The sequence below is a fragment of the Triticum dicoccoides genome, chromosome 5B (assembly GCF_002162155.2).
Source record: "Triticum dicoccoides isolate Atlit2015 ecotype Zavitan chromosome 5B, WEW_v2.0, whole genome shotgun sequence".
Taxonomy (NCBI): Eukaryota; Viridiplantae; Streptophyta; class Magnoliopsida; order Poales; family Poaceae; genus Triticum; species Triticum dicoccoides.
This window is the reverse complement of record NC_041389.1, coordinates 93,466,125-93,490,853: the sequence shown is the minus strand read 5'-3', so window position 1 is coordinate 93,490,853 and position 24,729 is coordinate 93,466,125. Positions and strand designations below refer to the sequence as shown.

Genomic DNA, 24,729 nt, shown 5'->3' with positions numbered 1-24,729 from the left:
CTGAACCCTAAAAATGGTGACAACAGAATAAAGAGGATCCAGATGGATCTGTTTGTGGTTTTAAGGATATTACGGTGAGGCAAAACAAGATTGTAGCTTCGGCTGCAGGAGGAAAAAGTCAGGTTGGTCTGGATTCAATGAGACAGTAAAAGAAAGCAAGGGTAAAGTGATCAAGCTCGGATGAACACTGATGAACACAGCCAAGCACCAAAAACATAATGCAGATCTAGGGTTGAGGGAGAAGGACTTACCGGATTCTCAGGAGCGGCAGTGGAGAGCAGTGGATCTTTGGTACGTTCAGGTTGATGCAGCAGCCAGGGATGAGGCAGAGCTTCGAGGTCAACGGCGGCGGTGATGCTTGAGTTCTTCGGGGTCGCGAGGAGGAAGAAGATGTGAAGAGGCGAAGGGGGAAAATGGAAGGACCCCCGGTCTTATTTATAAGGGCAAGGAGATAAGCGACAGGCGCGAGAATTGAGGAGCCTGAAGCGGCAAGGGGCGCAGTTGTCGCCTCGATTTTCGGGAATTAATTCAATGAAGGGAATCTTTTTTATTCAGAAGATGACGTCATGATGATTCACAGCAATATTCAGAAGATGACATCATGGCGGTTTAACAAAGTATATAGGGAGAAGCCATCATGGCGGTTTACGAGAAACGTAAGAAGATGTTCAGAGAATTTTTCTAAGTATTGAAGATTGACATGAACAGGTTCAAATCAATCTGGGGCCTAATGGTGAGGATATAACTACTGAGTGCAAACCGCCCAGGAGGAGCCGGTTCACGCTCAACTATACTGAAGCCCATGAAAACAAAGAAGATGGCGCTATACTGATAAAGCTTAGGGGCCTAGAGCCCAAAGGCGGATTAGGGCCCATAATGGTAACCCGCCATAGTTGTATAACTTGTATTGTAAGTTAGGGGAAAGGGAGAGACCGAGCCGGACACTTGTATGAGCCGTCCTCGGGAATCTGTAACCGGCCGGGCGTCAACCTGTGTATATAAAGGGACGACCCGGCAGCGGTTCAGGGACAAGGAACAACAACTCGAGACTCAGGCAAAGCGTATCCGCTCCCTGGTCATCTAAACCCAATCAATTCCATCACAACTAGACGTAGGCTTTTACCTTCATCGTAAGGGGCCGAACTAGTATAAAACTCTCGTGTACCTTGTCCGGTTTAACCCCTTCAAGCTAATCTCGTTGCGATGGCTCCACGACTAAGTCCTTTCGTTAGGACATCTGACGTGATATTTCCACGACAGGTTGGATGAGATTTACCATGTAATCAAATTAGTTTTGTTAGGGTTTGATCCCTAGTATCCACTATGTTCTGAGTTTGATGTTGCTATGACTTTGCTATGCTTAATGCTTGTCACTAGGGCCCGAGTGCCATGATTTCAGATCTGAACCTATTATGTTTTCATGAATATATGTGAGTTCTTGATCCTATCTTGGAAGTCTATAGTCACCTATTATGTGTTATGATCCGACAACCCCGAAGTGACAATAATCGGGATACTTCTCGGTGATGACCGTAGTTTGAGGAGTTCATGTATTCACTATGTGCTAATGCTTTGTTCCGGTTCTCTATTAAAAGGAGGCCTTAATATCCCTTAGTTTCCACTAGGACCCCGCTGCCATGGGAGGGTAGGACAAAAGATGTCATGCAAGTTCTTTTCCATAAGCATGTATGACTATATTCAGAATAGATGCCTACATTACATTGATGAACTGGAGCTAGTTCTGTGTCATCCTATGTTATAACTATTACATGAGGAATCGCATCCGACATAATTATCCATCACTGGTCCAATACCTACGAGCTTTTCACATATTATGCTTTGCTTATTTACCTTTCCGTTGCTACTGTTACAATTACTACAAAACTGCTATCTTTACTTTTGCTACTGTTACCATTACTATCATAGTACTTGTTACTAAATACTTTGTTGTAGATACTAAGTTATCCAGGTGTGGTTGAATTGACAACTCAACTGCTAATACTTAAGAATATTCTTTGGCTCCCCTTGTGTCGAATCAATAAATTTGGGTTGAATACTCTACCCTCGAAAGCTATTGCGATCCCCTACACTCGTGGGTTATCAGATATATACATGGTGGACACACCCAAAGAAAACAACGGCAAAGAATGGAAGGATGCAATGGAGGATAATCCTCTGGAGAAGCAACCAAAGCGCCAACATCAGCGGCGCTACTCTAAATCCCGCCACAGCAAAAACAACGATAATGGCACAAGAAAGAAGAATACCCCGGACGACTCCAAAGGTAACGACGACCCCATGAACCCAGCGATGGAGCAGGATGAGCCAGGGGACGACAAACATAGTCCGGGGCCGCTGTCCGATCACAGCGATGCCGAAGATAAAACTTATAAATCTGTCTCCGGAGAGGAGAACAGTCCAGACGACGATGCACTCATCATCCCGGAGAAGCACTTGGAACAAGAGAACCTCCACAAATTATCACCACCGCGAGGAGCTTGAAGAAGCAGAAGCAAAGGCTTAAGGCCGCGCAGGATACGCTCAACCACAGATGGAACAAAGTGCTCGACACTGACGAAAAATACGGTGGCGATCGCCACACAAAGAGCTACCCAAAGCGCAAGTTGCTGCCCGAATTCGACGATGAGGCCATAGAGCCCATCCCACCGAAAAATAATACGGCCGATCTGCCGGACTGACCACCCCGTGGCCGAGACAAAGTGGCTAATGAAGCTGCACACAAGTCAGCACACGATCTACGTGCGCACCTGGACAAAAGAGTCGGTATGGCCAGGTCCATCTATGGATCTAGGAAGCATGCTCCTACGCAGGATCACAGCCACCAAAATGACTATACTGATCGAATACCAGCTCGGAATCAACACCGAACACTACATCCATCAGAAGCATGCCACAAAACATCAAAATACAGGGGTGACGCCCACCCCCTGTGCTTCACCAATGAGGTACTGGATCATGAATTTCCAGAGGAGTTAAAACCCATGAACATCAAGGCATACAACAGAACAACAGACCCTGTAGTCTGGATCAAGGACATCATTCTTCATATCCACATGGCTCGCGGAGACGATCTCCACACCATCAAATGCCTACCCCTCAAGTTGAAAGGACCAGCTCGGCACTGGTTGAAAAGCCTCCCCGAAAATTCCATTGGAAGTTGGGAGGAACTCGAGGACGCTTTCATGGCTAATTTTCAAGGGACATATGTCCGACCCCCGGATGCAGACGATTTAAGTCGCATAATCCAACAACCCGGAGAGTCAGCCCATAAGCTTTGGAACATATTTCTCACCAAGAAGAACCAAATCGTTGATTGCCCGGATGCTGAAGCCTTAGCGGCTTTCAAACACAGTGTCCGGGGCGAATGGCTCGCCAGACACCTCGGCCAGGAAAAGCCGAGGACAATGGCAGCCCTAACAAGCCTTATGACCCGCGTTTGCGCGAGCGAGGACAGTTGGTTGGCCCGTAGCGGCACCAGCGACCCAGGCACATCCGAAATCAGGGATGGCAATGGGAAGCCGCGACGCAATAAAAACAAGCGTCGAAATAATGAAGACAGCCCAGACAACACAGCGGCAAACACCGGATTCAGAGGCTCTCGACCCGGTCAACGGAAAAAGCCATTTAAAGGCAGCGGAGATGGACCGTCCAGCCTAAACAAAATTCTAGACAGGTCATGTCAGATTCATGGCACCCCCGAGAAACCTGCGAATCACACCAACAGAGAATGCTGGGTCTTCAAGTAGGTCGGCAAGCTAAACGCCGAACACAAGGGGAGGGAGCCACCAGGTGAAGACAAAGATGAACCTCGCCAGCCGAACACTAGGGGACAGAAAATTTTTCCACCAGAGGTCAAAACAGTAAACATGATTTACGCAACCCACATACCAAAGAGAAAACACAAACGCGCACTCTGAGACATATATGCTGTAGAATCAGTTGCCCCCAAATTCAACCCATGATCGGCCTGCCCGATCACTTTCGATCACAGGGATCATCCGACTAGTATCCGGCATGGAGGTTCGGCTGCCTTGGTGCTCGACCCAATAATTGACGAATACCATCTCACCCGAGTCCTCATGGACGGCGGTAGTAGTCTTAATCTGATATATCAGGACACTTTACATAAGATGGGGATAGACCTGTTAAGAATCAGCCAAAGCAATACTACCTTTAAAGGAGTAATACCAGGCGTAGAGGACCGCTGCACGGGCTCTCTAACACTAGAGGTTGTATTCGCTTCTCCCGACAACTTCCAAAGTGAAGAACTAATCTTCGACATCGCTCCATTCCGAAGGGGCTACCATGCACTACTCGGTAGAACAACCTTTGCTTGTTTCAATGCAGTTCCGCATAACGCTTATCTTAAACTTAAGATGCCCGGTCCACATGGCGTCATCACAATTAGCAGAAATACAGAGTGTTCCTTGCATGCGGAAGAATATGTGGCGGCTCTAGCAGCCGAACCACTGAACGGCCTCCCCAACCCAAATAAATGATCGGTCGTCAAGACAACGGACATGGCTAGACGTGTCCGGCGCACCACTAGTTGTAGCATCCCAGATAAACCTGAGCTTGGTCAACAGATATGCCCCCATATGTGGTGCTAGGGGCTGCCCACATGTAAAAGGGTCCATAGTTCGGCTCGACCCAACTAATACACAATAGATTGAATTCTCTTGGTTCATTAAGAATAACCAACTTTTCGCACGATCACACCAGATTATTTCACCTGGGTTTTTCTTTTTTCTTACAGATGACCATCATGCTACACCTTCGAGGATATGGCACAATGGAGACAAAGCCGCAGACGTGCAGTAGGGCCCCGTTCAAAGGTTTCTTTTTAGATTAAGACCCTGTGTAAACCTTTTTTATTGTCTCTTGTTGCCTCACACCCTCCGGGCACTTAAAACAACCAAGAGGGATACTGGCGTTATTGGCAAGCTCTTTCGTCACGACAGATTAATGCACGTACCTGGAAATTCAGGGCTCATTATCGAGGGCGGTACTCAGCCCAGCATATGTTGTAAAGTCCAAATACCTTCAGGGGTGTTCGGCGTCGGGAGTTTAGTTGGGTTTGCCCGGCTCCCGTGTTTTGCTATCTTACGTTCCGCTCTATCGGCTAAGGTGGCACTGGGAGAACTACTGCGATTGTGCCCTGGTTCATCTGGATGAGCACCTCAGTAGAGAAAGCTGAAAACTGACTGTCATGATAAAGCGAGAGACTAGTCAACCACTCGATGACTCAGTGGAATCTTCACGATTCCTCCGCATTAACGAAGGACCGGTTTCCTGGTCACCTATGTACGCACACCGTATTTGGATGAATGCGGACATACCAGGGGCTATATAGTAGCCCCACCGTCAAACTCCTATTGCTAAGTGAAAGTGTTAAAGCTATATAGTCCGATTGCCTTGTTCGCCGTGCTATCACCTCCATAACGGACCAAGACGTTGGATCAAGTGTGATAACGCGCTTTACCGAACACCCCCGCATTATATGCGTGGGTGCTGAAGCCGACGACTGCAAACTTTCAGGTTATATACATACATACATAAACGGTCGCACAGGAGGCACTACAATACTTTATGGGCAAAAGTATAAATATAGCCTTTATTATCAAAAAAATCATTGTTTTTACAATCAAGATACATGTCACTGGAACATGGTACTCTTTGGGCACTGAGCCTCTATTAAACGGGCACCTTCTAGGACTTCTTCAAAATAGTGCTCGGGCGAGTCCTGACCGCCGGGCGGACCCCTGGTTGCAACATCGGTGGCCTCCATCTTCGCCCAATATGTCTTAACACGGGCAAGAGCCATCCGCGCACCCTCTATGCACGTCGACCTCTTGACAGCGTTGATATGCGGCACAACATGAAGAAATCATTGCACTAAACCAAAATAACTATCCGGACTTGGTTCCTTCGGCTACAGATGATCCACGACAGCCTTCATGGCAAGCCCGGACAACCTATGGGGCTTAGCCCACTCGGCCATTTGCTCATTCAACAGCAGCGGACGCCTTGGATTACTGAACTGTGACCAGAACAATCTTTCCACCTCATGATCTTTCTGATCTTCGAAATACTCAGTCACATTAGCACCACTCTTTGCTAAATCCAAGTATGCGTCTGCAGAACTCCACAATTGATAAAGAGGGGCATACTTCGGATCACCGAACTTCGTCCGCAATAAAAAGGGCTTCCCAACCGCGATATCTTCGGCTTGATGAAGCTCCTCCGGTGCCGCTCTGATTTCAGAGCGAGTTTCCTTTGCTGCTTGGAAGGCCTTCTCTAGGTCAGCCATTTTCGTTTGGTTTTCCCTTTTGAGAAGCTCATATTGGCTAGCGGCATCTTGTAGCTCAATAGCCATGTTGGCTATTTTATCCTCACTTTGGCGATGCGCAACCTGTTCGGCTTTTAATTCTTCGGCTGCCTTCAGGGCGGCCCATCACTACTCCTGGCTTGCTCCTTGGCTCGGGCAAGTTCTGCCCGAAGGGTCTCCACGACGGCAGCTCCATCTGCAGTCAAAGCCTACTATAAATACTAGCATCATGCTCTTCTTAATATTTGCTGACCACCCGAATATACATACCCTGTGCCTCGTCAAGCCGCTTGTTAACAAGCGTGATGTCCGCATCTGCCACGTCAAGTTGCCGCCTCATTTCGGCAAACTCAGCAGTTCGGTCAGCCGCCGAATCTGCAGCCGCCTGCGCACGAAAGCAGCGATATCATTACCTGAGACTATGATCCTCTGCTCGCCGCATCTAGACGGCAACCAGAGTCTTAGGGGCTACTCTTTATACAAAGCACACCTTGCATGAGCGGTATAGTCAAATATATATATATATATATATATATATATATATATATATATATATATATATATATATATATATATCACTTTGCATACCTCAAAGCCTCTTAGCAGGCTCGTAAAAGCTTCATTCAACCCGCTTGTTGCGGATGAAATCCTCTCAACACCGTACCCATTAAGGTACGATGTGCCTCTGAGATAGCCGCTTGCTCCAGAAGACCCATCTATGTATCCGGTTGTACACCGGACAATCCCGGGATTTTTCTGTTGGTCTCCTTAGGAGCCGAGAACTCTGGACTTCGAGCGGCCGAAGAGTTACCTTCTGGCCTTTGCGGATCAGGAGAAATCCTCCGTGATGACACCTTAGGGTTGTCCATCTCATGAAGCGGGGAAGCAGGAGGAGGCGTTTCGCTCTCCATCATCTCCGGAAGAAGATCCCCCGAGGACGAACATTGTTGAGAAGGGCTATGAGCCGGACTGCAGAACATATGTCTCGGCTGTTATTCTCAGGAAAAGAGTAGGGCATATTTACTAATGTACCTTTGTTCACTGACAGCTCGGCTGACGGCTGGCCCCCTTGTGGGCGTTTTGCGGTAAGGATGCCCTCCGGGGCAGGGCCCCCTGGTGAAGGTTTCTTCCCTCGTTTGGAAACCTCCGTTTCCAAGTCTTCAGGGGTGGTCCTTTTCTTCCCGTGGGGAGAGGGGATTCTAGATCCACCTCCCCGATCATCCCCCGACGGGGAGGCACTAATTCCCCCGGGTAGGATGTGTAACGTATGAAGCCCGCTTTTGGCTTCTCTATTCCTCTCCTCGTCTTCTCCTGATGGCACTTGATAAGGTGCGCGGGCCAGCATCCTAGTTAGTACAGGATCCGACGAGCCTTTGGGAAGAGGGGCCGAACACCTGATCCTCTCCGCCTTTCTTATCCAGTCCTGGCCGAGGGTAGTTTTTCAGAATAATGTTGTGACAAGTATAATGATAGCATGTTCGGTCACAGAGTTACTTACTTGGGTATCTAGACGGTTGTAGTTGAGACCCGCGTCCTCGGTGGTGTCCGGACACTTTATTCGTGATCCGAAGAATAATCGATACATCCCTTCAAGCGTCACGCCGAAGAAATGTTGAATGGTTCGCGGTCCTTCCGAGTTGAACTCCCACATACTGAGAGATCGACATTGGCATGGCAGGACCCGACGAACTAACATTACTTGAATTACTTTGACGAGATTGATATCCCTTTTGAGGAGATCTCGGATGCGGCTTTGCAATGTCAGCATGTCATTAACTAGCCCCCAGTCCAGCCCTTGGTTGACCCATGATGCCAGTTGGGATGGAGGATCAGAGCGGAAGCCTGGGGCAGCTGCCCGCTTTGTAGGGTGTTGTGATGTAAAACCACTCCCGTTGCCATAGGTCGGACACCTCCGGGAAGGAACCCTTTGGCCATAGGGCGTCGGCACCTTTTCTTATTATAGCGCATGCGCACTCCGCGTGCCGCTCATCGATCATCTTCGGCTTCACATTAAAGGTCTTGAGCCATAAGCTGAAGTGTGGGGTAATGCGGAGGAAGGCCTCACACACGACGATAAACGACGAGATGTGAAGGAAGGAATTTGGAGCTAGATCATGAAAATCTAGCCCGTAATAGAACATGAGCCCTCTAACGAAGGGATCAAGCCTAAAGCCTAGCCCTCAGAGGAAGTGGGAGATGAATACAACACTCTCGTTGGGTTCGGGAGTGGGGATAACCTGCCCTTGAGCAGGTAGCCTGTGAAGGATTTCGGCGGTCAGATACCTAGCCTCCTGATAACCCACAAGTGTAGGGGATAATTGTAGCCTATTTCGATAAGCAAGAGTGTCGAACCCAACGAGGAGCTAAAGGTAGAACAAATATCCTCTCAAGGCCTATCTGCCACTGATACGACTCTATGCATGCTTAATGTTCGCTTTACCTAGAACAAGTATGAAACTAGAAGTACTTTGTAGGTGTTGTTGGATAGGTTTGCAAGATAATAAAGAACACGTAAATAAAAAGTAGGGGCTGTTTAGATAAAGAAGCAATAAAGTAAATATAGCGAGTGTGGAAAAGTGGTGGTAGGAGTTGTGAAATTGTCCCTAAGCAATTGACTACGTTACTAGACTGGTAATCACTATTGCAATTCTATTTGAGGGAGAGGCATAAGCTAACATACTTTCTCTTCTTGGATCATATGCACTTATGGTTGGAACTCTAGAAAGCATCCGCAACTACTAAAGATCATTAAGGTAAAACCCAACCATAGCATTAAAGTATCAAGTCCCCTTTATCCCATACGCAAACAACTTACTTATTCGGGTCTGTGCTTCTGTCACTCATGCCACCCACCATAAGCAAGAACGTATTGCAAACCCTACAGCAAGAATCCCTCACGCTTGCGCAACACGGAGGGCACAATAGGACAACACCAATAATAAAACATGCAATTCAAACCAATCATAGCAATTCATCAATCACCGGTAGGACAACGAAAATATACTCAGACATCATAGGATGGCAACACATCATTGGATAATAATATGAAGCATAAAGCACCACGTTCAAGTAGAGGGTACAGCGGGTTGCGGGAGAGTGGACCGCTGAATATAGATGGGGGAAGGTGATGGAGATGTTGGTGAAGATGGCGCAGGTGTTGGTGTAGATCGCGGTGATGATGATGGCATCCGGCGGCGTTCCTTGACCTCCTCCCTAGATGGAAGAAGGGTTTCCCCTCTGGTCCTTGGCTCCCATGGCTTGGGAGGGGCGAGAGCCCCTCCGAGATTGGATCTATCTCTCTGTCTCTCTCTGTTTTTGTGTTCCCAGATTCTGCCCCTTCACCGTTTCTTTTATATCCGGAGGTCCGTAACTCCGATTGGGGTGAATCTTTCGCCCAGATTTTTCTCATAAAATTACCTTTCTTGCGGCAAAAGAAGAGCGTCAACCGCCTTACGGGGTGCCCATGAGGGTCCAGGGCGCGCCTGCCTCCCTGGGGCGCGCCCCCCTGCCTTGTGGCCCCCTCGGGCACCGTCTCGCGTTGATTTTATTTCCCAAAAATCACAAATATTCCAAAATAATTCTCCATCCGTTTTTATCCCATTTGGACTCCGTTTGATATTAGGTTTCTGCGAAACATAAAACATGCAACAAACAGGAACTGGCACTGGGCACTGGATCAATATGTTAGTCCCAAAAATAGTATAAAAAGTTGCCAAAAGTATATGAAAGTTGAATAATATTGGCATGGAACAATCAAAAATTATAGATACGGCGGAGACGTATCAGCATCCCCAAGCTTAATTCCTGCTCGTCCTCGAGTTGGTAAATGATAAAGAAAAAGATAATTTTTGAGGTGGAATGCTACCTAGCATAATCTTGATCATATGTCTAATCATGGCATGAATATTAAGACACGGATGATTCAAAGCAATAGTCTATCATTTGACATAAAAACAATAATACTTCGAGCGTACCAATAAAGCAATCATGTCTTTTCAAATCAACATGGCCAAAGCAAGCGTATCCCTACAAAATCATATAGTTTGGCCATGCTTCATTTTCGTCACACAAAATGCCCCCATCATGCACAACCCCGATGACAAGCCGAGCAATTGGTTCATACTTTTTAATGCGCTTCAGCTTTTTCAACCCTCACGCAATACATGAGTGCAAGCCATGCATATAGCACTATAGGTGGAATAGAATATGATGGTGGAGGTTATGTGGAGAAGACAAAAAAGGAGAAAGTATCACATCGACGCGACTAATCAATGGGCTATGGAGATGCCCATCAATTGATGGCAATGCGAGGAGTAGGGATTGCCATGCAACAGATGCACTAGAGCTATAAGTATATGAAAGCTCAAACAGAAAACTAAGTGGGTGTGCATCCAACTTGCTTGCTCATGAAGACCTAGGGCATTTTGAGGAAGCCCATCGTTGGAATATACAAGCCAAGTTCTATAATGAAAAATTCCCACTAGTATATGAAAGTGACAACATAGGAGACTCTCTATATGAAGAACATGGTGCTACTTTGAAGCACAAGTGTGGTAAAAGGATAGTAACATTGCCCCTTTTTTTATTTTTTATTTCTTTTTCTTTTTCTTTTTTTGCGGGCTTATTTGGCCCCTTTTTTTATTTAGGCTTCTTTGGCCTTTCTTCTTTTTCTTTTTTTATGGGGCAATGCTCTATAATGATGATCATCACACTTTTATTTACTTACAACTCAATACTAGAACAAAGATATGACTCTATATGAATGCTTCCGGCGGTGTACCGAGATGTGCAATGATCTAGCGTCACAACGACATCAAGAAACGGACAAGCCATGAAAACATCATGCTAGCTATCTTACGATCATGCAAGGCAATACGACAATGAATGCTCAAGTCATGTATATGATGATGATGGAAGTTGCATGGCAATATATCTTGGAATGGCTGTGGAAATGCCATGATAGGTAGGTATGGTGGCTGTTTTGAGGAAGATATAATGAGGCTTATGTGTGATAGAGCATATCATATCACGGGGTTTGGATGCACCGACGAAGTTTGCACTGACTCTCGAGGTGAGAAAGGGCAATGCACGGTACCGAAGAGGCTAGCAATGATGGAAAGGTAAAAGTGCGTATAATCCATGGACTCACATTAGTCATAAAGAACTCATATGCTTATTGCAAAAGTTTATTAGCCCTCGAAGCAAAGTACTACTACAAATTCCCCTAGGGGATAGATTGGTAGGAAAAGACCATCGCTCGTCCCCGACCGCCACTCATAAGGAAGACAATCAAAGAAACACCCCATGCTTCAAATTTGTCACACAACGGTTACCATACGTGCATGCTACGGGACTTGCAAACCTCAACACAAGTGTTTCTACAATCCACAACTACCCACTAGCATGACTCTAATATCACCATCTTTATATCACAAAACTATTGCAAGGAATCAAACATATCATATTCAGCGATCTACAAGTTTATGTAGGATTTTATGACTAACCATGTGAATGACCAATTCATGTCATCTCTCTAAATTGATATAAGTGAAGCAAGAGAGTTTAATTCTTTCTACAAAAGATATGCCCATGCTCTAACAAATATAAGTGAAGCAAAAGAGCATTCTACAAATGGCGGTTTTCTATGTGAAGAGAAACAGGCAATCCAGACTTCAAATGATATAAGTGAAGCACATGAAGCATTCTATAAAGCCATACTCAAAAGATTTAAGTGAAGTGCAATGAGCATTCTATAAATAAACCAAGGACTATCTCATACCAGCATGGTGCATAAAAGAAAAATGAAAACTAAATGCAAAAGACGCTCCAAGACTTGCACATATCGCATGAACGAAACGAATACAAAAACATACCGATACTTGTTGAAGAAAGAGGGGATGCCTTCCAGGGCATCCCCAAGCTTAGACGCTTGAGCCTCCTTGAATATTTACTTGGGGTGCCTTGGGAATCCCAAGCTTGAGCTCTTGCCTCTCTTCCTTTTCGTCATATCGAGACCTCCTCGATCAAACACTTCATCCACACAAAATTTCAACAGAAAACTCGGTAAGATCCGTTAGTATAATAAAGCAAATAACTACTCTAAGTACTTTTGCAAACCAATTCATATTTTGTTTTTGCATTGTGTCTACTGTAATATAACTTTTTCATGGCTTAATCCACTGATAGAAATTGATAGTTTCATCAAAACAAGCAAACTATGCATCAAAAACAGAATCTGTCAAAAACAGAACAGTCTGTAGCAATCTGAAGATTAACCATACTTCTGGTACCCCAACAATTCTACCAAAATTAGGAAAAATAAACAATTTGTACAGAAAGACAGTGAAAAAGGAATTAGAACCATTTGACGTTCCAGTTAAAAATGTAAAATCACACACTACATCCAAAGTTTTTGTCCTGCACCGTACAAACCAACAAGCATTCTAAACATCCTAAAGGCAAACCTTGGCACATTATTTTTATAATACAATGGAATTGTACAAGGGGATAATTATTTTTGATGAAAATTTTCTGTAATTAAGATTCACAAAGTTTCCGTGAGCATGAACAAAGTTCAAGGAGCTCTCCCACTTCAACAATGCTTGTCTTTCTCACTTTCACTTTCCTTTTTGAAAAGTTTTGGTTTCCCCTCTTTATTTTTGTTGTTTTTAAACTATATAAAAGCACACAACAGAAATAAATGACTCTCTAAAACTTCCGGGTTGTCTCCCTGGCAGTGCTTGCTTTAAAGCCATTAAGCTAGGCATATAGTGCTCAAGTAATGGATCCACCCGGATCCCAAGGTATATCAAAGCCAATTTTAATTAACAATGATTTGTAGTTTAGTAGTGAGCACAAAGTAACGTATATCATGCAACAACGAAGTATAACTCTCTTCCTATGCATCGGCATGTCATAAAAGAACAGTTCATGCACACATAGTAAAGGCCAATGCATAGTATAAGCAGTTTCTTGCAATTCTATCGTGTTGAAAACATAAAGAGGCGGAGATGCAGTTCCTCTCTCATAATAATTGCAAGTAGGAGCAGCAAGCACATGCATATTATATCTATCAAAATCATCATGTGTAGTAGTAGAAGGCAACCCATCAATATAATCCTTAATAAGCACAAACTTCTCCGATATAATGTAGTTGGGAGAATTCAAAAAGATAATAGGACTATCATGCGTGGGTGCAATAGCAACAATTTCATGTTTAACATAAGGAACTATAGCAAGTTCATCTCCATAAGCATAATCCATATTGGCATCTAGGCCACAAGCATAGCAAGCATCATCAAAAAGGGATAGTTCAAGAGAATCAATGGGATCATAACAATTATTATAGAAATCATCCTTCGGTAAGCACGAAGGGGAATTAAACAATGTATGAGTTGGAGGGTTACTCTCATTAGAAGGTGGGCACGGGTAGCTAATCTGCTCTTCCTCCTTTTGTTCTTCGCTCTCCTCATCATCTTTTTCATCCAATGAGCCCACAGTTTCATCAATTCCTTCTTCCATAGACTCCTGCAAAATATTAGTCTCTTCTTGGACAGCGAAGTCTTTCTCAATAATTGCATATATTGGAATTGTATTCATAATTTTCATAGCAATATCTAAGTATAGCAAAAATTTCAGGTCTGTAAACTGAATCATCAAAATCGTCAAACTCTTTAACATAGATTCAATCCCATAAGCACCCATAAAAGCAACAAATTCTTCTATTTGTTCCACATCATAGTAATCATAGATACCATTAGCATAAGAAGCCAAGGTTTTATTATCATTAAATTTGCATGAAAAGGGAAGGTGTGGAGCCTTCATCCTAGAGCAACAAGTATAATCATATCTCAAGCATAGTTGCCTAGCATACCAATACAACATATAAATTTGATCCCATAATAGTTTCCCTTTTTGTGTCAAGCGATAGTCCCTAAAGTATTCACGTTGATCCAACGTGTCTCCCATAACAAAATTGAATGGGGTTTTCTCAGGATTATCAAAGTAGTACATAATTTCTTTCACATAATGAGCATCGAGGGTTTTAGGAGGTTCCCCTTCTCCATGAGTAGCAAGTACACCTAATATTTTTTGGTATTTTGTGTTCCATATCCATAACTAAAGATAAAGAACAACTTAGAACAGCAAATAAAAATTACTTAGTGATAAAGCAAACAAGCACACACGAGAATATTCACCCTACGCTATGACTCCCCGGCAACGGCGCCAGAAAAAGGTCTTGATAACCCACAAGTGTAGGGGATAATTGTAGCCTCTTTCGATAAGTAAGAGTGTTGAACCCAATGAGGAGCTAAAGGTAGAACAAATATCCTCTCAAGTCCTATCTGCCACTGATACGACTCTACGCACGCTTAACGTTCGCTTTACCTAGAACAAGTATGAAACTAGAAGTACTTTGTAGGTGTTGTTGGATAGGTTTGCAAGATAATAAAGAACACGTAAATAAAAAGTAGGGTCTGTTTAGATAAAGAAGCAATAAAGTAAATATAGCGAGTGTGGAAAAGTGGTGGTAGGAGTTGTGAAATTGTCCCTAAGCAATTGACTACGTTGCTAGACCGGTAATCACTATTGCAATTCTATTTGAGGGAGAGGCATAAGCTAACATACTTTCTCTTCTTGGATCATATGCACTTATGATTGGAACTCTAGCAAGCATCCGCAACTACTAAAGATCATTAAGGTAAAACCCAACCATAGAATTAAAGTATCAAGTCCCCTTTATCCCATATGCAAACAACCTACTTACTCGGGTCTGTGCTTTTGTCACTCAAGCCACCCACCATAAGCAAATCATGAACGTATTGCAAACCCTACAACAGGAATCCCTCACGCTTGCGCGACACGGAGGGCACAATAGGACAGCACCAATAATAAAACATGCAATTCAAACCAATCATATCAATTCATCAATCACCGGTAGGACAACGAAAATCTACTCAGACATCATAGGATGGCAACACATCATTGGATAATAATATGAAACATAAAGCACCATGTTCAAGTAGAGGGTATAGCGGGTTGCGGGAGAGTGGACCACTGAATATAGATGGGGGAAGGTGATGAAGATGTTGGTGAAGATGGCGGAGGTGTTGGTGTAGATCGCGTTGATGATGATGGCCTCTGGCGGTGTTTCGGCGCCACCGGAAGCAAGGGGAAGAGGGCCCCTCTTCTTCTTCTTCTTCCTTGACCTCCTCCCTAGATGGGAGAAGGGTTTCCCCTCTGGTCCTTGGCTCCCATGGCTTGGGAGGGGCGAGAGCCCCTCCGAGACTGGATCTATCTCTCTGTCTCTCTCTGTTTCTGCGTTCCCAGATTCTGCCCCTTCACCGTTTCTTTTATATCCGGAGATCCATAACTCCGATTGGGGTGAATCTTTCGCCCAGATTTTTCTCATAAAATTAGCTTTCTTGCGGCAAAAGAAGAGCGTCAACCGCCTTACGGGGTGCCCACGAGGGTCCAGGGCGCGCCTGCCTCCCTAGGGCGTGCCCCCTGCCTCGTGGCCCCCTCGGGCACCGTCTCGCGTTGATTTTACTTCACAAAAATCACAAATATTTCAAAATAATTCTCCGTCAGTTTTTATCCCATTTGGACTCCGTTTGATATTGGGTTTCTGCGAAACATAAAACATGCAACAAACAGGAACTGGCACTGGGCACTGGATCAATATGTTAGTCCCAAAAATAGTATAAAAAGTTGCCAAAAGTATATGAAAGTTGAATAATATTGGCATGGAACAATCAAAAATTATAGATACGATGGAGACGTATCACGTCCCTAAGCTTCTTGATGTCCTCCTTTGTGATGGAAGAGACCATCCACCGGCCTTGAATGTTGGATCCGGACATGGTTGAAGGTCCGGAGCGCTTAGACTGAACCTTGGGTGCTGGAACTCGAGGTAGGGGAAGGGAAGGATCAGGCGTGGAAAGAAAAGGACGGGTCTCGGCCTCTTTATAAAGAGGGTGAATATCAAGCGTCCTCCGCGTGGCCATTTGGAACTTGCCTAAAACCAAGGAGTCATACTGACGACACGGTTGGGTTACCCACGCCCGTATTGATGAGAATCCCGTGATAAGGGGAACACGATCTCTGCTCCGACAAGACGTGCCGATAAAATCGCCTTGCAAGACATGCATCAGCAGGTTGAGAAAAACGGTTCGTATAATGACCGGGCCGCGGCGTGATGTCACGCTATGAAAAGTTGTCAGCAATTTAGATTTGTGGAATATTGTGCTCTCTACGGTGGTACATGGAATTTGTTTTGCAGAGCCGAACACGATTAGTGTGTTCAAAAATCTACCTTGGAGTATTCAAAGAAGGAACCCGCCTTGCAATGCCGAAGACAATCTGCGCGCCGGACTCATCGTCATTGAAGCTTCGTTCTGGGGCTACTGAGGGAGTCCTGGATTAGGGGGTCCTCGGACAGCCGGACTATGTACTTATGCCGGACTGTTGGACTATGAAGATACAAGATTGAAGACTTCGTCCCGTGTCCGGGTGGGACTCTCCTTTGCGTGGAAGGCAAGCTTGGCAGTTCGGATATGTAGATTTCCTTTTCCCTGTAACCGACTCTGTGTAACCCTAGCCCCCTCCGGTGTCTATATAAACCGGAGGGTTTAGTCCGTAGGACAACAACAATCATAATCATAGGCTAGCTTCTAGGGTTTAGCCTCTACGATCTCGTGGTAGATCAACTCTTGTAATACTCATATCATCAAGATCAATCAAGCAGGAAGTAGGGTATTACCTCCATAGAGAGGGCCCGAACCTGGGTAAACATTGTGTCCCCCACCTCCTGTTACCATTAGCCTTAGTGATAGCCATATTGTTTCTTGTCATATAAATTGCTATCATTTAGTTGTTTATCTTGCTTAGCATAAGTTGGTGCACATAGGTGAGCCTAGTTGTTGTATGTTTTGTGCTTGACAAATTAACCACTAGGTTTATTGCGCATTTGTTTAAGCCTAAACCATAATTATTTTAAAGCGCCTATTCACCCCCCCCCCTCTAGGAGAAATCCACTCTCTTTCAGTTGCAACTCCACGAACCAGCGATTCCAGCTTCTGCCGATGCCGGTTGCAGCATCCTGTTCGCGCGAGAGCATCCGACATCCAGCAACTTGCAGCTCCTATCCTCGATGGTTCCAACTTAGCGCGACAATGATTGTAGCTTCTGATGTTCGCAATTGCAGCTTGCCACCATGCCCCATGATGCAAGCAACTTTGTGGCTTTTGCGTGCTCAAAAACAGGTGGCCATCCGTGTTAGTTCTAGCAGCAGCACCCCTCGCTTTCGGTGGACTCATGCTTACCGGCCCGCCTGCATCTACTCGCAACATGGCGCTCCTCAGGGTGCAGTGTTGGCGAGTGGCCCAAGCAGGGGGATGGGATAGGAGGTGGGAGGCAGGCGAATTGAATCTCATCGGCCTTCAGCTGCATCCCGATGAGCTGGAGACAGGGAACTCCCCACCATCGAGAGGGCGTGTGGGACAATGTGTTGCACCGGGGAGGAAAGAAGATAAAATTGTTGTGATGTGAGACGCTTTTGAGGGGGAGAGGATAAGCTGAGTTGGTCGCACGATCTCGTTAAATCGAACGCCCGTGACACAACCGGCGCTTTGTTTGGCCAGTCGGTCGCGGCAAGTGTTTTCCTTTTTTATACTGTAAATAAAGAATTTTTGTAAATGACACAAACATTTTTTGAATGTAAAACATTTTTCTAAATGCTATCCACATGTTTTAAAAGTTGCACATACATTACATAAACAATTTTTATGTAACATATGGTTTTTATAATATTTTTAAAATATTAAAAATAAAAATAAAAAAAAGAGAGAAAAAACGAAACTGGTTGAAGACCCAGGAGGCCAGGACCCAAACCAAATAGCCCCAGAACTGTAGACACGTCACCAGCCTCCCTCCACCCCCACCCACGCCCTCTCCCGTCTCGCTCACGCTGTCTCGCAATCGTTCCTCTCCACCCACTGTCATCAAGAAAAAACGAATCGTTCCTCTCCACCTCCCTGACGCGAGCGACCAAAGTCCGGCGGCCGACGCGGCAACGGCGGCGGAGGTATGCTCCCATCCCACCCGAAACTTCCCCCTATCCCACCTTATTATCTTCCGTTTCTATCAGTTGAACCCTCTAAGACCTAGTTCCGTGAGATGGAATTTAGCAGCCCCTTTGGGCACCGACAACAGCCCTACTTCAGAGGCACCTCAAATAGATGTTCATAAATCTGGTTGGGCATTTCACCGGCAGTGACTCGACCCAGTTTCCCTTCGTAATCGACTGTAGCACGATTCTTGTTCCTACTACTTTGGTGATAGTTCTAGTCCCGTTCAAATTTCATTAAAATTGAATTTGCGTGCAACGGGTTAGCGCTAGTTACTAGTGCAAGCAATTTCAGATGAGATGCCACTCTATTTAGGGGTAATTATTAATTTGATTTTGCCAACTGAAAGTGGATCTGCTCATATGGAAATACAGGGCCTCCCGAGCCTTCTAGGCAGTCATCTCTTGGATGCCTTTTTGTATCCTGCGTCTCTATTGTTCATTGTTTTTGATATAGCTTACCACTCGTGCCAAGTGGTTGTATCCTGCGTCTCTGACAGGCGTGTTTTTCATCAGGAATTATCATCCACACTGAAATATTCTTTTATACAGAAGGTGCCTGTTAGATCGACTTTCTACATTGCCTTTTGAGAAAACATAGAGGGATCTTTCTGCCCTCTGCTCTTACCTGAAGCTAGAATCACGGAGGGGGTGCTCTGATAGGTCTATGCACCCTGTGTCGATCTCCTTTCAACCCTTCACTGCAACTTCAGCGGGCAATTTTTCCTCAAGGTACGTTTTTGCCTGCTGGACCTGTATTCAGTTTCTTGGCCATCTCTTGTGTTTCCTTTAATTTTAACCCTGTTTCTTGGTTTTTTGGCATTAGGACCACTAATGTGAGGTCTCGCTGTGATTTTATCAAGTTGCTGACAGTTGGAAGAAGTAGTGGATACCGTGCCATGAATTCCGGACCAACTTCTGCTTCCAGGTCTGAAACGACCGGGGAACAGGATTATGCTGTGGGAGAGAATGATGGTGTGATCATAGTCGACCACGGGTCACGGCGACAGGAATCTAATCTCATGCTAAGTAATGAACCGGTTATTTTCCGTGAAATTTCTGGTGTTTCCCATGGTGCTTATCTTGAGTAATTTCTTGAAAATTGCAGACGATTTTGTTGCAATGTTCAGGGCAAGGACTGGCTACAGGATTGTTGAGCCTGCTCACATGGTATGCTTATTGTTGTTGCAGCCCTCCACTAATTTTTGACAGTAAGCTGGCAATCAGTAAATCAACTTGTAATTTCGATTTCAGGTTACATAAAGTATTTCTGGATTTAATTTTCCCTTGCTTGCCACTGAACATGGCTACATATTTCTAATTGAGTGCTGGCTATTCTTTGAAACTACCTTCTACTAGCCAACTCACAAGATCACTCAAAAAATAAAAAATAAGTAACTTGCATGGTCATTCATTTAGAATTCTCTATCTGACATGATTTTATTCAGTAGCTTCTTTCTATCTACCAATGAAAATCCGTCTATACACCGCTGTACTTTCTTATTTTCTTCTGAGCAATGGGAGAATTTCCATGATCACTCATTTGGATTCTCTGATGTTCCGCTTGTTCGAATCCGTACATATTTTGTTGGCTACATCCACAAAGGAACACTTTGAGTTTAGGTTAACATCACATGGTATTCTAGTTGAGGATAAATATATTCAATGGTCTAAGTCGTCAGCTTATGTGTCTAAGATAAGCATCTGCCACTACTAATGTTTCCCATGTTGCTGTTTCTGATGCTTTGTAGTGACAATGTGACATAAGTAATTTGAAATTGTTTTCCGAAGTAGTGATTTAGAAATATTTCTAAAGACATTGTTTTTACAAGTAGTGTTTCAAAATTATTCCTAAAAGATATTTATGGTATAATTGGGAGTTTACTTGTTGATTGAAACCATTGCTGGTATGATAGTACTATTCTAGCAACACATTGACTTTTTATGTTGGTATCTATTTGTCCATTCTCCAATTGCTATTCTGTTGTACTATTAAATCATATATGGGCTGGAGACTCCGGGGCAAATAAATCATATTTATTTAGTTCTTCTTTCTACGCTTAGGACTTTTGTTTTCACTTTACGGTTTATGAAGTGGCTGAATGTGTGCTTTTGGCAAAATGAAGGAGCTCGCTGAGCCTACTATTAAAGAAGCATTTGGAAAATGTGTCCAGCAAGGAGCATCCCGTATTATTGTCAGCCCATATTTCCTTTCACCTGGACGGCACTGGAAACAAGTAAGATTTTCAGTCATTTAACATTAGTAATGCAGAACGCTCAAGACTTGAGGCTATTTCAGTTTATTAAAATGTTCAATGCAGAAGTAGGTAGTGGTTTCTATGCTATATCTTAATGCTTACTCCCTCCGTTCCAAATTACTCGTCGTTGAAATGGATGTATCTAGAACTAAAATACATCTAGATACATCCATACGTGCGACAAGTAATTCGGAACGGAGGGAGTACATGGCTATAGTATGACAATATTTCTCATTCAATTCTGCACTGTTTTTTTTTTTGCTCAGGATATTCCTTCTTTAGCAGCAGAAGCCTCTAAAGAGCACTCTAACGTGGCCTACATTGTCACTGCTCCTCTTGGATTGCATGAGCTTATGGTGGTATGTGCTCATTAATTCCCCTATAGTCTATCACAATGTGCATTGTGCATTCAGTAGTCATTTTCTTATGAGAGCTAGTAGTTGTAATCGAAAAGTAAACTAGATGCCCGCTGAAAAGTTTGAAACTGCATTTTTAGACAATTATTCTTCCAGCCCTCCAGAAAAATCATGAAAAGGAATATGGACTAACCTTGATAAGTAGATCTACGAAAACATCCACCCTTTTGATGACTTTCTACATTTTTCTTTAAGGGAATGTTGAACTTCTCTACTAAAAAGGCATAATAGATTTTCTTTTTCTGGACAATGAATCCAAGAGTTATTGAACACTACAGATTAATATTTCATTACCTTAGCATGCCATCATGTAACTGTGTTACACTCTGGTATGTGATTCTATACTGTATCAGTATGTCACGGTTGCTATATTTAGTAAGCGGCATGCTAGTATTCGAAACCAGAAATCTGAAATTATCGTGATAATCTGCTTTAATTCGGTAATATGGTATTTATAGATAGCAAACCAAAATATTTACTCCTTTGGTGAGTTACTTCTGTATTTACATCTATCAAAGTGAATTTTGTGCAAAATATGATATCTACTGATCGAATATACCACCTACTCCACTGTTCATATTATCCAAGGCAATCTCCTTTTTTTTGACAATCAAGAAGAGCAATCTCCTCTTAATAGAAGAGGCGATGCCAGCAATGGTTGGCGAGTTGCTCCGATCATTCAGTATCATCTCAAAGTAGATTTGGTTACAAATTCCACGGCAAACATGTTTCTGTAGGATATTATGAACGACCGCATCAAGTACTGCCTGAGGCACGTTGCAGGCGATGCTGATGAGTGTGCAGTATGTGCTGGGACTGGAAAGTGCCACCTCTACTCCTGACGGTGATGACATGTGAGTTGCTCGAAAGTCTAATCAGGTCATCCTGTTTTTGGCTCATTGGCAGCACAGATTGATGGCTGAGGCCAATAATTCCATCTTGTTAACCCATGCTCCTTGTTATCTGCCATGTAATCAGAAAACATTGTAACAATGATCTCGGCGGTTTTATTCAGCTTGTAGATTTAGAGTGTTTTCAGTAGTCTGAACAAGATATCATGACAAGAGAGTGTAAATTTGTCATGCAAATCAAACACTGCTTGCTATGCACTACCGCAAGAAAAAAACTGTTACGAAAATGTCTGGAATGACGCTCCATCGCCATCCTCCGCCTCTTAGTTGTTCTCTCTCTGTTCTTTTTTTTTTTTGTTTGCGGGGTGCCTCTGAATTGTTCTTTCTCCCTGCTGCAGCCTTTTCGCCGTCGCTATGTATACGCTGTCCAGCCCGTTTATTGTTGCTTGTTGCTGACGGACCGCCGCCTCCTCTGTTACAAAATACAAGATGTTTGAATTTTAGCGTCAAAGTTCTAAAACGTTGTCAACAAGCCGACAAGAAAACTTATGCGTCTTATCTTATACTCCTTTGATCCGGAAATACTTGAAATGATGTGAGTAGTACAAACCGTACAAACCATCACATCGTCTTGCTCATGGTTCCCGTGGATGGTCGTTGGATCCAGGTCATCCATGTTGTCTTCTGCCACCTAGGACCTTTATATGCTTCGTCTTGCATTCAACCTTGAGCTGCTATGCAGGGTGACATTCCTTTCAAGCACTTTTTTAATCGTTCTTCTAATTATTTTGCATTTTGTTTATTCGTCTGCATTTGCTATGTTCTTTTTGTTCCCATGAACGCACCAAACTGCCTATTGCCGTGTGTCTCTTCTTAGGATACAGTGAGATTTGAACACTATGAGATAAAAAAAGACTTGAAACTATGGCAAGCACTTTTAGTAGTGCAGACTCTTGCAGGGGTGTGCTTCCATATGAGTCTATCCATAAAATCACAAGCATAAACAAGAATACAAGAAATTCAGGCCGTACTATTAGCGCCAAATAAGTTTCTAATAAGAGGAATATTCCAATTTTTGGATTGAGGAAACCAAAAATGAGAGACTCGTCCAAGGGTAAATAAAGGCTTGGTTTTGAATTCGACGATGACTATAAGTATTTTCCCAAAAAGGGTACCTAGGTTCATTCCAGACAATAGTATGCGTTTACAAATTTGCAAGGTGCACAATCTAAAAGATTATTTTTTATCTTAAGAACTGAGCTCCAGAAGACATATTTAGGCACATGCTTAGGGTACCTCTAGCCGATCCCTTAAAACATTTAACTCCTCAAAATATTACCTTTTGAGGAGTTAACAGTACTTAGCTAGCTAAACCCTGATGGGAAACAAAACATGAAAATCAAAAAAATTTCTGCCGAACACCCAAAATTCAATCTAGAAGATATATATCAACGAGAGGGGAATGTGTCTACGCACCCTTGTAGACCGAAAGCGTTAGGTTGTAACGCGATTGATGTAGTCGTACTCGTCGCGATCCAATCTGATCTAGTGCCGAACGGACGACACCTCCGAGTTTAGCACCTTCAATCCTTGTTATCTGCCATGTAATCAAAAAAAAACATTGTACTAACAATGATCTCGGTGGTTTTGTTCAGCTTGTAGATTTAGAGTGTTTTTTTTTCGAAATGGAGGCATAAGATTTGCCTCATCTATTAAATAAGGAGAGAATAGAGTTTAGAGAATTACAACACACACACACATTTGGCATGACAATTACTCGCCCAGAAAAATATTCCCTAATTTCTTTGCGCCCGAGGCCATCCAAAGCTTGGCCTCGTCGACGATGGCGGTGAGTAGGATGGTCAGTGGTGCACTTTTGTGGCGGAACACCCATGCATTTCTTTCATTCCAAATGGTCCAAGAGACGAGCATGGTGAGGGAGGCCATAGCTTGCCGGTTAGGGTTGTGGTTGTCGGTTCTCTTGTCCCACCACTGGTAGACGGAGTCATCCATGAGCCACTCGGAAGTATCCATGTGCGCAAGACCTAGTTTCTCAATAAGAGACTTCCATAGCCGAATCGTGTAGCGGCACTTGAAGAAAAGGCGGGCTCCTGATTCTTGCTCCCTATTGCAGAGCTTGCAAAGGCCACAATTTGGCCAACCTCGACGCTCCAAGCGATCGGCGGACCAAATCCTATCTTGCAACGCCAACCAAGCAAAAAACTTAACCTTTGGAGGTGCACATGCCTTCCAAACCATGCGATCCAAGGGGGATAGAGTCATGCCTAGGAATTGCGCCTTGTATGCGGTGGCCGCCGTGTAGATCCCATCATTCGCATGCTTCCAAACGATGACGTCTTCGGTTTGCTCATGAAGGTGGACGTCATTAAGGAGCATCCAAAGAGTGAAGAACTCCCTATGTGGGCGATGGAGACAACCGTGTCCATGTCATGATTGATCTTGAAGATCCAAGCGTTCCCCACAAGGGCCTCACGGACCTTCCAATTCTTTATTCTCGAGGCCGCAAACAAGAGTGGCACGATATCCTTGGGTTTGCGACCAACAAGCCACGGGGAGCCCCCAAAAGGCATTTTGGCGCCATCCCCTACGGTGATAGTCGTAGAGGCATAGAAAAACTCGAGGTCCTCCTCCGTGCACGGGTTTCCAAGGCCAACCCAGTTTGCGGGGCTCAGTCCATTCATACCATAGCCATCGGAGCCGCAAAGCA

At 44.2% G+C, this 24,729-nt stretch overlaps 1 protein-coding gene across 3 annotated transcripts; it reads left to right on the top strand.

The window, feature by feature from the left end:
- Positions 1–18,283: 18,283 nt before the first annotated feature.
- Positions 18,284–22,292, top strand: LOC119307559 (sirohydrochlorin ferrochelatase, chloroplastic-like). 3 transcript variants are annotated; one of them, XM_037583632.1, is made up of 7 exons: positions 18,284–18,434; positions 19,029–19,208; positions 19,303–19,505; positions 19,585–19,646; positions 20,603–20,713; positions 21,001–21,093; positions 21,888–22,292. In XM_037583632.1, exons 2-7 carry the CDS (start codon positions 19,144–19,146, stop codon positions 21,990–21,992), a joined length of 639 nt encoding a protein of 212 aa, XP_037439529.1. In that variant the 5' UTR covers positions 18,284–18,434; positions 19,029–19,143; the 3' UTR covers positions 21,993–22,292. The 3 variants fall into 3 exon arrangements, with proteins under 3 accessions (XP_037439529.1, XP_037439531.1, XP_037439530.1); XM_037583634.1 differs by having other exon boundaries at positions 18,290–18,434; positions 19,032–19,208; XM_037583633.1 differs by having other exon boundaries at positions 18,293–18,434; positions 18,993–19,208.
- Positions 22,293–24,729: the final 2,437 nt, after the last annotated feature.